The sequence below is a fragment of the Notechis scutatus genome, chromosome Z (assembly GCF_049901735.1).
Source record: "Notechis scutatus isolate UNSWTSFEM ecotype Mainland chromosome Z, rNotScu1.2, whole genome shotgun sequence".
In the NCBI taxonomy this organism is placed as follows: Eukaryota; Metazoa; Chordata; class Lepidosauria; order Squamata; family Elapidae; genus Notechis; species Notechis scutatus.
This window is the reverse complement of record NC_142025.1, coordinates 83,295,329-83,306,508: the sequence shown is the minus strand read 5'-3', so window position 1 is coordinate 83,306,508 and position 11,180 is coordinate 83,295,329. Positions and strand designations below refer to the sequence as shown.

At 38.0% G+C, this 11,180-nt stretch overlaps 1 protein-coding gene across 1 annotated transcript; it reads left to right on the top strand.

The window, feature by feature from the left end:
- Positions 1–1,979: 1,979 nt before the first annotated feature.
- On the top strand, positions 1,980–10,706 carry FOXI3 (forkhead box I3). Its single transcript, XM_026679811.2, has 2 exons — positions 1,980–2,759; positions 8,875–10,706. The coding sequence occupies exons 1-2, from the start codon at positions 2,081–2,083 to the stop codon at positions 9,432–9,434; spliced, it is 1,239 nt and encodes a 412-aa protein (XP_026535596.1). The 5' UTR covers positions 1,980–2,080; the 3' UTR covers positions 9,435–10,706.
- The last annotated feature ends 474 nt before the right edge of the window (positions 10,707–11,180 follow it).

Below are 11,180 nucleotides of genomic sequence, written 5' to 3'. Positions count from 1 at the left end.
ATAATTTTTCGTGTAGCCATCCATATTTATATTGTAAAAAGACTTTCAGCTGTTCAAATGAAAGTCCTTTTAGGTCGGAGCAATAATACATTCCTAATACAGCAATGAAATATGCATACTTAACGTATGGTTTCTTTCTGAGTCTGTAAAGAAGTACGTTTCAATTCGATATTCATAAGATTTTCCAGGTGGCTTAGAAAAAAACGTGTTTTGCCATTTTTATTTTTGCGAGCATTTCAGCACTCCCACATACAGAAAAAGAGGGTGGGCATGAAAGAAAAGCAATTTCACAATCTAACTTTTCCCCAAAGTGACTGGTTCTCCAACAATCAGGAAAAACAGTGGCAAGGCTAAAATGGTTTTATTCTAAAGACTTTCAAGACTTTCCATTTTTAACCAGTGTAATGGGTTTTTTTTAAAACTGGATTGTATGTTTTATATCTATGCCAAAAATGATAGAAGTAGAAATTTCACTTTAGCCATAAAATGTGTTTCCAAATCAATGCATAAGCTGATTGTTATCACTTCTTGTAAATAAGTTCCACTACAATTTATTGACAAGTAATGAGGTATGAAAAGGCTTCTAATAATATACAGTAGCAATGCTAATCTGTACAGCAAAAGCAACAATATGAAACTGAAATGCTGAAACTAAGATATTTTTATACAGTAAATACTTTAAGAGAGATTCCAGAATGACTATGTCCTTAAACATTTAGCAAGTAAGATTGCTTACATTCTAAATTAATCTAACATAAACATTTTTGTTTGATTCAGCACAATACAATCAAGTTTTTAAAAAAATATTCAGCACATCTTTTGATTTTAATTTATCACCCAGAGTAACTGAAGATAAGGAGAACCAATTGAATATAGATGCATTTGTGTATTCTAATGATTCAGTCAAGGAAATATGATATAAATTATATTTTTGTATGTTTGATCATTACAAGATTTCATTGTATTATTTTCTGTTTAGTGAAAAGTGGAATATTTTATTACCTTAGAAGAAATGTTACTGTAGACATCAGAGTTGTTTCCTTTTGTATACATGTGTCCAGCATTATATGTAATTTATTTCATGTTAGCGGCAAGACTTTGAAGGAGGTTCATTACTGAAGGGTGAATCTTGGCAATCAGGAATAACAAGTAAGTAGTATGTACAATGATGTAATAGTAGTTCTAGTTGTTAAAATAATTATTTTCAATCACAGCATGAACTTCAAACTGTAAAATCCCTCTCAAAAACTTGTAGTTGATTTTGAACTTTCTCAGGGTTTTTTTAAAGGGGGGAAATAGGAATGCTCTTTTGAAACAAGATGAAGAATAACAGGGAGAGGAAGATGAGTTTGCTTTATCTTTTGCCAAAATAATTCTCGTTTCACATTATGTTCTGAGCCCATTCTTCTAAAAGATATACTTTTCAATCACTCCAGCACAAAACTGAATAGCTCACCAGTGCCTCTTGATTCACCCCTTCATCGGTTTAAGCAAGAAAGACCAGATTTTTTTCTCCTAAATAAATAAGAATAAGTAAAAAGTGCTTTTTTTCTCTCCTCCAGAAGTTTTGCAATTTATCAGCAGACAGCTGTCGTTAATGGTGCAATCCTGCTATTTCTTGGAAGTCCTTTTTAACTCAATCAAGGCTCTGTCGATGAAACATACAGCCTAACATTTCAAAGGTGTCTCTGAGGTGGGATTCTCCCAATCCCCACTTCAGAAAGTAAACCCACAGAAAGAAAGGGCGGAGTTGTATCTTGCGTGCGCTTCTTTGGCCTTGGTCTCTTCAACTTCCAAGCAATGAGACAAAAAGGAGGGGCGGACGACGACGGCGCCTCTGTGGGGGGGGGGGGGTATACTTCGGTCGGACGTTGCCAAATCTTGCAGTCGACCCTTGATCGGCTATTTGAAGAGCCACTCCTCTTCCCCCTCCTAGGCTGAGCCAGCCGAGAGCCAAGGCAGGGAAGCTGGGCAGGGGGAAGAGGGCGGGAGAAGGGCTCCCCGGGAAAGCAAAATTCTGGGCGGGGACTGGACACCTGAGCGCACCCTTCTATTCCTCAGATTCCTCGCCGAGTGGGCGATGAGCGCCAGCGATCCTCCCCCACCAGCGCAGTCCGCTTCCCGTTCGTCCCCGACGGCTGCCGGTAGCCCTTTGGCTCCGTGGTCTCGCAGCGGCCGCGAGGAGACTGCCATGGCCGTCTACTGCAGCGAAGCCTTTAGCGTCTACCCGCAGACAGCCACCGCCACTGCGGGCCCCTCGGGGCAGAGGTCTTCAGCCGCGACCTACGCGCTTGGCGACTATGGGACGCCGCCGGGAGCTGCCGGGTACCTGTGGGGCGTCAGTAGCGCTGGGCCCTACGTGCAAAGTACCGGCGGCGGTGGCGGCAGTACTGGGAGCTCGGGCGCGTCCTTTTTGCCTTACGGCTGCCCTCCAAGGGCCGTCGGGGGCCCGCAGATCTTGGCTTCACCAGGGCCTGCCTCTGGCTCAGGCTCAACAACCGAGCTAGGTTGGCTTAGCCTGGCTAGCCAAGAGGAACTGCTACGCCTGGTGCGACCGCCGTATTCTTACTCGGCACTCATCGCCATGGCCATCCAGAGCGCTCCGGAGCGCAAACTGACGCTCAGCCACATCTACCAGTACGTGGCCGAGAACTTCCCCTTCTACAAGCGCAGCAAGGCCGGCTGGCAGAACTCCATCCGCCACAATCTCAGCCTCAACGACTGCTTCCGCAAAGTTCCGCGGGACGAGGACGATCCTGGTGCGTGTCTCCTTTCTCTTGGGCCGGGGTAGTGTGTGTGCGTGCGTGCAGACGGCGGCATAAGGCAGATTCCTGATCCCCGAAGGGGATGCGGAATTATTGCGCGTTCTTCTTAGCCGCCGCGATGCTATCTAGGCTGGTCCTCCGCGCCCAGCAGTATCTGAGCCGCTGCAGCCGCTCCCAATGCTAGACAGACGAACTTGGATGCAGGTAGCGACAATTAAATATCGTTCAAGCTTATCAGCTTCCAGCTCAGGCTACGCTGCTATCTGTTTTTCACCAGCCCAGCCCCCTTAGGTCAAGCAGGTGTTTTTCCCACTTAAATTAGTTTAGGAACATCAAATCACTTTTCTTCCGAGGTAAGTTCTGCTATAAAATCAATTGAACTCAGTGGGTATCATTTCTGAATAGATGTGCACAAGATTTTTAGAACAAGAAGCCAGATGCTCAGGTGACCCATGCTAAATAATGACGGCAGCATCACTCTTAAAACATTCCTAATTGCCCTAGCATATTTTGTATGAGATTGCCAAATTGCAACATAGAGCCATTTAGTAAGACTTCCAACCTGTTGCAGTGATCCAGCGTTATTCTGGATTAGCAAAGGAGATCAAGATTTGTGTGTGGTATGTATTCAGCACTCCTATTATAATTGCCTTAGAGCTAAGTTCTAATTTACTGAAATTGAGGTCACTTCAGTCTTGGAAGGGGACTTTTTTCAGTTCAAATGAACTGATTCCAGATATTTAATATCACTCTCATTCTTCTGCCTATTACTGAAAAACATGAATTAATTCTCCCATTCACATACACTTGCACTGGATATGTTTGGAAAGTCACTTTGCAAAATAACACTAGATGTGTAGACTTGGATATAAGAATGTAGAATCAAATGCAAACTTGAACATTTTCTTTCTAAGTACTGAAATGCCTGCTATGAACTATCTTTGCATCTCGATCCGTATGGGAATGTAAGAGGTTTCTTATACTTTTTGCCTGTTTTCAGTTTTAAATTTTTAGATTCACAGTGAAGAAAATGCCTATTTAAAAATTAATTGGCACATAGATATGCAGGAATAAATTGTTAATTGGGATTGATAAAAAAAACAGCCTATATACTATCTGTTAATATATAATGCAGTATTACCCACGACGCAAGTTTTTAGGGAAGATTAGTGGGGTAAAGATTGTGTCCTAGATAATCAACATGCCACATTCATTCTGTGATTGTCCCTTTACTGTAAAATAAGAAGCTTGCCATTAGATATAAAGTAGGAAGCTTCTTAACATACAACCTATTTGTGCACAACAGCATTTCCTCCCCTAGGTTTTTCGATTGATGTTCCTTTAAAAAATCCCATAGCTTGTCCCAAAAGACAACTGGATTTCTTGTTTTTTTCTTTGAAAATGTTTTGCTTCTCATCCAATAAGCTTCTTTAGTTCTGGTACATAGGTGCCTACCTTTGCCTATTGATTTTTTAAAATGGCTATTCAGCTTTCCTTCACTGAGGCTGTATCCACAGAAGATGAGTCTCAAAGAGCCACTTTGTTCTCACAACTATCTTATGTTGTATAGTCACTCTCTCATTGCATTTCCTCAACCCCAGGCTTCTTACACATTAACCTGTTGCTTTTAAATTATTAGTGAGAATCAGTTTGGGCTAAATTAGATATGACACTATTCTTGTATTTAGATGGGAATTTGTAGAGTCAATTACAATGGAGAATAGGGAGAAAGTTTTCATCTTTTGTTCTTGTCCATATATTCCATTATTCTTATTTACAAAAAATACTTGTGCAATTGCTTTCTTATTTAGCCCTGAATCCTTGGATTTTTCTGAGGATCTTCTGAAGCTTATTGGAGCTTCTTCAGAATTTCAGCAGTGGTATGTAAGTTTCTTTGAAAGATGTTGCTTTCCATGACCAATATTCCCTTGTGATACATGTCTGGAAAGAGCTGCTATGTACATTCCACTTCATAGACTCAAAGCCAAATTATATGTGATCAGAACAACTGCACTTCTGAGTAATTTCTGTATCAAATGTAGAAATTACCTGTGTGTGTGTGTGTGTGTGCATGCACGTGCATGTGTGTTGGAACAAAACTAGGAGAAATGTACCAGGCTGACAGGTAATTGGAATCTTAAAAAATGGGAAGAAAGTTAACTGTGTGCTCCTTTTTATCAAAAATAAAACAGAAATATCCCTTTTGTTATGGGTCAGAGAGATAGTTAGTGTTCTTTGGCCCTCTGTTGTATTCTTTTAATTGTTTTGTTAATAGTAAACTAATAAATCATCATAATCATATTACGAGTGTTTTAAAAAGAAATGATTATTTCAGTGGGAAAAGACTCATGCCATATATTAAGCCAAAATTCAACCTCTACATTCCATAGCTCACAAGAAGAGGGGAGCTAAAGAACTCAGAACTCCCATCCATTCATGATATCTCCAAAACCTAAGAGTTGAACCCCAATTTTAATATTGTCTTCTCTGATTTAAAAAAAAGTTTTTCCCGTTTCTGAAACAATTTATGTGTTTGTTAGAACTCATCCAGATAGCTTAATAAGCATTATACATTGAAATATTATGCAGATAAATTCTATAACCCATATGTTCTGGTGTGTGTGTGTGTGTGTGTGTGTGTGTGTTGTGTGTGTGTGAAAATGAGGCAGTTTTGTGAGAAAATAGACTTATTAAGTGTCTTGCATTTCCAAAGGGATTCAGTAATTGTTAAAATATTACATTTAGTTTTGAAAAACAAAGCATATTTGCCATATGTTTCTTTGAGGGATGTTATGTTTCTCTCCCTAAGTAGCAGATGCTTTAAAATTTATTGATAAATTTAGTTTCCAGCCACAAAGTGGACCTTTTGATTAGGTGGTAATTAGAAAGAGAAGTTAGAAACAAAGGAGAATTTGCTAATTCCACAGCATTACACTGAATTTATTTGAGTTCTTGCATAATCAAAGCTATTATCTGAATTAATACTAAATTTATTATTGGGATTTGTTTTCAGAATCAGTGCAGACATATCTTGCTCCCAGCTTCATCTTAATATATAGATGTTTAGGGGTGTTGTCTATTGTAAGTGATATGACTCTTCTTTTTATTTTTTTGCTTTTTGAATTTTGTATCCACAAGAAAAGGAAAGGAGTAAGAAACACATTAATGATACTGTTGTTTAATCTTCTCATAAATGCCACACATAAAAATGAATAACTCATAATTAACAATCAATTCAACAAAATCCAGTGGCTACTGATAGAAATAATGAAACCTTTTATATGTCAGGCTCAGATTACCTGGACCCTTCTGTAAATGTCAGGCCTTTGTTAAAACATGAGAGAAAGCTGAGCAGAAGCATTTGTAATGCAAAGGAGTTTTGGCAATGTAGTTTTTCCTGTCAGACCACAAACTAAACAACAAAAACATACAAACTTCCACATGTGAAATATGTTAAAGATGCTGTTGTTTAATGCTGGCATTGAATTTTTGTCTTCTCCAAATAATTCTCTACAGGATCGGTAAACCTCAGGTTTAACCAGAAGAAAAGTGGGAAATGAGGGAAGAGTTAAGCAATTGATTACTTCTTCTTCAACACTTTGCATTTTGAGGGCAAAGCTGCTGTTGTCATGGGCCAGGCAGATTTTTTAATTGATTCACAGACTACACTTCTCCCTCTTAGTTTAGATGGGTTGGAGGGTGAGAGGAAGATGTAATCGCATCACAGCAGAACTTTTTTCATGCCCCCCCCCATTCTTATGAGCATGAATAACAGGAGGCAAGTCATATAAGGTTAGTTTTCTTGAAACCAGAAGCACACCTTATTGGTTCCACCCCACCACCCGGGGTATGAACGCCATGGATGTTTGAGAGCAACAAGACAGGTTTTGGTGTCATTTGTAACCCTCTAACCATGGCTTGCTTGTTCTTGATCTTGTGAAACTTCAGGGGCAGCATTTGAGTACAGAAATTATATGCTGCAACCAGAGGTTACAATAGATGAATTCCAGGATACCAAGGCAAATGCACTAATTAATTTGGTTTCCTTAATCTGCATTAAAGTAATCAGTTAAGGAGAATGTCAAGTCTATTTATGCACAAAAGGTTTTATGTTTCAGGTGGGTTTAAAAGAGTTTCTCCATACGCAGCAAACTTTTGGCCAAAAAAATGAAAACACCTCTGAAAACTAGTGCTCCATTCATGGTGTGCAATAAAAAATGACCATGAGGATATGTGGATGTGTACATACATACACATGTGAAGGATTGTTGAACAATATGAACACAGATATGATTAATTATTTTGGCTATAATTTGGATTAATTTATAGCTAAATATTGAGGTGTGCTTAAGTTGTGAAGCATTTTCTCCCCACCCCAGCCTTTTTATTGTACTATTATAAAACTTGATAATTGTATTATTTCAATATAGAGATCCTTATATAATGTAATTAAAGATTGGGATTTTATTATTTGTAGCCCATAGTATTGAAAACAGAAGGAAGGTAATTATAATTGATCAGTATTATAAGCATAAAATTATTTAGGCCTTTCCTCCAAAATTAAATATAGCATTGAGAAAACAACTGCTGTGACTCACATTATAGTATTTGTTATATGGTAAATGTTTCATTGTAATTATTTAATATAAAAGAAATCCCTGTTGGATATGATTCTAGAAGAAATATACATTTGATGGTGAACGGATAAAATATTCAGATCAAGTTTAATGAATGGTGTGCCCTAACTGACAGGATTTCACATATCCTATGTAACATTGTGTCCTGGAATTAAATGCTAGCCACCCTCCACCTGTTCTTCCTGAATCTCTCTTTTGTAACTAGGTACAGAATGTATAATATAGGAAATAAAACACACACACACAAACACAGATACCTTCACATCAGCCTCCATTCCATTCAATTTCCAGGTCAGACATATATCCCTGTTTATCCTAAGTTTAGCATTTGATACTCAGAGACACTCAACAAGGAGTGTAACCTACAATAAATCTATGGCTTAACTTAGTACATGTACATCATGATAATAATTGTACATTTTGATTATACATGGAAATTTCCAAAGGATTATTTCACATACAAGTTATGTGACACTTTTCTCTTATGAAACCTTTAGCAACCTATTCTTCACATTTCATGTTTTTCAACACATACAATATTATTCTTTCCTTAGTTTAGTTATGTTCCACCTGTTCTGGGCTACAAATCCTAATAACCAGCCAGCTGCCCTTCCCACCCTAACCTTTTTAGCTGCATAGTGGGCAACAGCACAATGAAGATTCTTGCACAAAATAACTTGGATGGTAACTGATCCACTCCTGCAGGGATGTGTGCATGCCTTGGAAGCTTCACTCATGTTCTAGGTTGAATTCCCTTGCATTCACCAAGAATACCCACAGCTCTGAACTTTACAATGCACAGTTATGCATTGCCACCAACTCATGAATCTTCCCATATAAAGAGGCCAGAAGTCCATATCTGGAGGTAATATAATGAAATCATTTGGGGTTGGCCATAGAGGCTGTATAATGATTTCTATAGTCTTTAATCTCTTGGGAACCAGTATGCAGAGTAGCAAACGAACCAGCTATTGTTCATTAAAGAAAGCATCTTCTATACTTTGTCAATCTTTAGAGTAGCCACAGTGAAATTTGTTTTAAAAATTATTCCTTCTGCTTTTAACTGATATTTATATAGGAGAGGCTGTAGCTATATATATTGTAGGTATACAGTCTGGAGCCAATTGTAAAAGATATACATTTACTTTTTCACTTTTAAAAATTGCACCCAATGTAATGGGGTTTGAGTTGTAATGATCATTTTGTATATTTTCCCCTCTTTCTATCTTGCTATACAAAGCATCTGTTTTTAAGGTTTAATATTATTTTAGAGATTCTGCTTAGTAAATAGACTGAATTGGTCTCTTTTTCTAGTTTTAGAGTTTGGGATTACTTTCCTTTTTTATATAGTTTCTCCCCTTTGGGTGGGGGGCAGTATTTTGAACCAGTCATACAAAAGTGGCATTGATGGGATTCCACTTATGGGGTCTGGAATGGATTCTTCTTTTCAAACTTTTACTCTTATTCTTCAGGAAAGGGAAATTACTGGACCTTAGACCCAAACTGTGAGAAAATGTTCGACAATGGGAATTTCCGTCGCAAGCGCAAGAGACGTTCTGATCCCAACGCCTCTGGAGTGGCCCCTGGTGTTTCAACCTTGGGGACTCTGAAGACTCAGGAAGGGATCCCCATTGCTTTAGATCCTGGAAAGCCCTGTAGTGACAGTCCTTCCTCAGTTCTGGAGCCAACCGCCTCTCTGAGGGAAACCGCAAAGAGCAGCAGCTCTCCACCAGTGGTTGCCCCACCGACCTCAAGCTGCCTCAGCACCTTTTTCAGCGGCATGAACTCCCTCAGCAGTGGGCCTCGTCTTCCTGAACTGCAGCATCGAAGCCACCCTGCTGGCCCAATTAGGGGCAGCAGTTTCAACCAGGATCCTCCTTTGACAGAGCAGTTGCAACGAGTCTCAGGTCCGGCTGGCACCTACTATAGCCATTTCCATCCTAGCAGTGGAGGCCAGTCAGGACAGTACAATCATTTGTACAACTTCACAGTCAACAGCCTCATTTATGCCCGGGAAGGCACTGAAGTATAAGGCTGATTGCCCTGACCTAGCAAGACAGTTCAGAGAGCCTCTTCATTTTTCTAATTTTAAAACAAAATCTGCACCAATCATCTGGAAGGCCTAGGAGCAGAAAAGGTTTTGGAAACCTGCTGTTTGAAAAACATGGTACAGTTTTCTGCTGTTTCTGCCCATTGCGAGCATGCAAAATAATTTTGATAATGGAGGCTCTCTGGAAGGAATGGTTTAGAAAGATTTCAGCGATTGAAACTAAATATATAAAAATAGTACATTGCTTGCTGGTCACATTTTCTTTAGTTTTTGAGCCATGTTTATGGCACTGTGGTGTAAAAGAAACAGAAAAGGAGATTTTATGAAGTCCCTTTATCAGTATAAAAAAAAACTTGACTGTTTTTAACAATGATAACTAATATAAAGCTTGTAGTAAATGCTAAAGTATATCTGCCAGTTGTTTGACAATCTACTAAAGTCCTGTTCACTAGTCCTCGGCCAGCCGTCAAATTTAAATGTTAGCATATATTGAATCCCAGTGGCTTATAAACATTGTCTGAATTCATTTACCATTGATAAATCACAGGTCTTAGATTAAAAACTGAATTACTGACATAGCTTGGTAATTAATAACAAAATTACTGTGCACTTTTATACAAGAGAGCAGTGTGAACTACTTCTCTTACGGTGAAGTTATTATTACTACACATATTTTCATGGAAACAAGTTCCTTGAAAATTGGTGCACCCAGGACAGCTGTAATTCAGTTCAGTTGGCTTGGGATTATATTGTTTCAGTTGTGGGAAATCAAATATTTGAATCTCTGCCATATCAAAAACTTCCAGCATAGAGAAAACTTCTTAGTCCCAATAAATCTTTTGTGTTGGGATGATTTTTTCCCCTGTGAGACAGGCTGTATTTTTTCAGTGTATGGCTTCTGAAAAATACCACATTCTGAACTGGTTGATTATATAACAACAGTTATATGAGTGTAGAATGGGAACCTTCCTTTCCATACTGCACGTGACTGCCTAGTTGCTAGGATTAAGAACTAATTTTTGTGAAAACATGAGTTTGATAGGGCTTTCTGCCAAAGACATACACTTTTAACCTTCCACTTTCAGCAGAACAAACATCTTGAATATTTTTAAATACATGCTACTTTGTAATAGGCCACATTATATATGTATTCTTACATGTCTTTTTACATTTTGAAATAATACTTATTTAAGATATTTTTGGAAAGTTTGTATTTTTCTTTGATAGTATATTAATAAATTTTTCAAGTTGTTACATTTTTACACATTTCTTCAACTTTTCCATTGTGTGTTTTTCTATTTCTAAATAGGGTTTGGGAAAAAATTCTTTGATAGATAGATAGATAGATAGATAGATAGATAGATAGATAGATAGATAGATAGATAGATAGATAGATAATGGACAGATTTACAATACAAATTTTTGTCATAAACATTTCATTGAAATGAAACCACAATTGCATTGCTGCCATTTTTAATCAACTACTGCATTTTAGTGATCTGCCACAGATATAAGTCTCAAAATAACACTGCCAGGGTTTTTCATTTTGTAAAAATTTGTGTGTATGATTTTCTTCTTCTTGAATTGATAAAAATCTGAAGTCTCCAATCTCTGCATTATATCCAAAATAGCTTACATTTATCTAAATTAGTATCAATTGGAATTTTAATAAAATGAATTCTGGACTGGAGCAACTTATCTTTTCAATATGACAATTAAGAGTCAAAT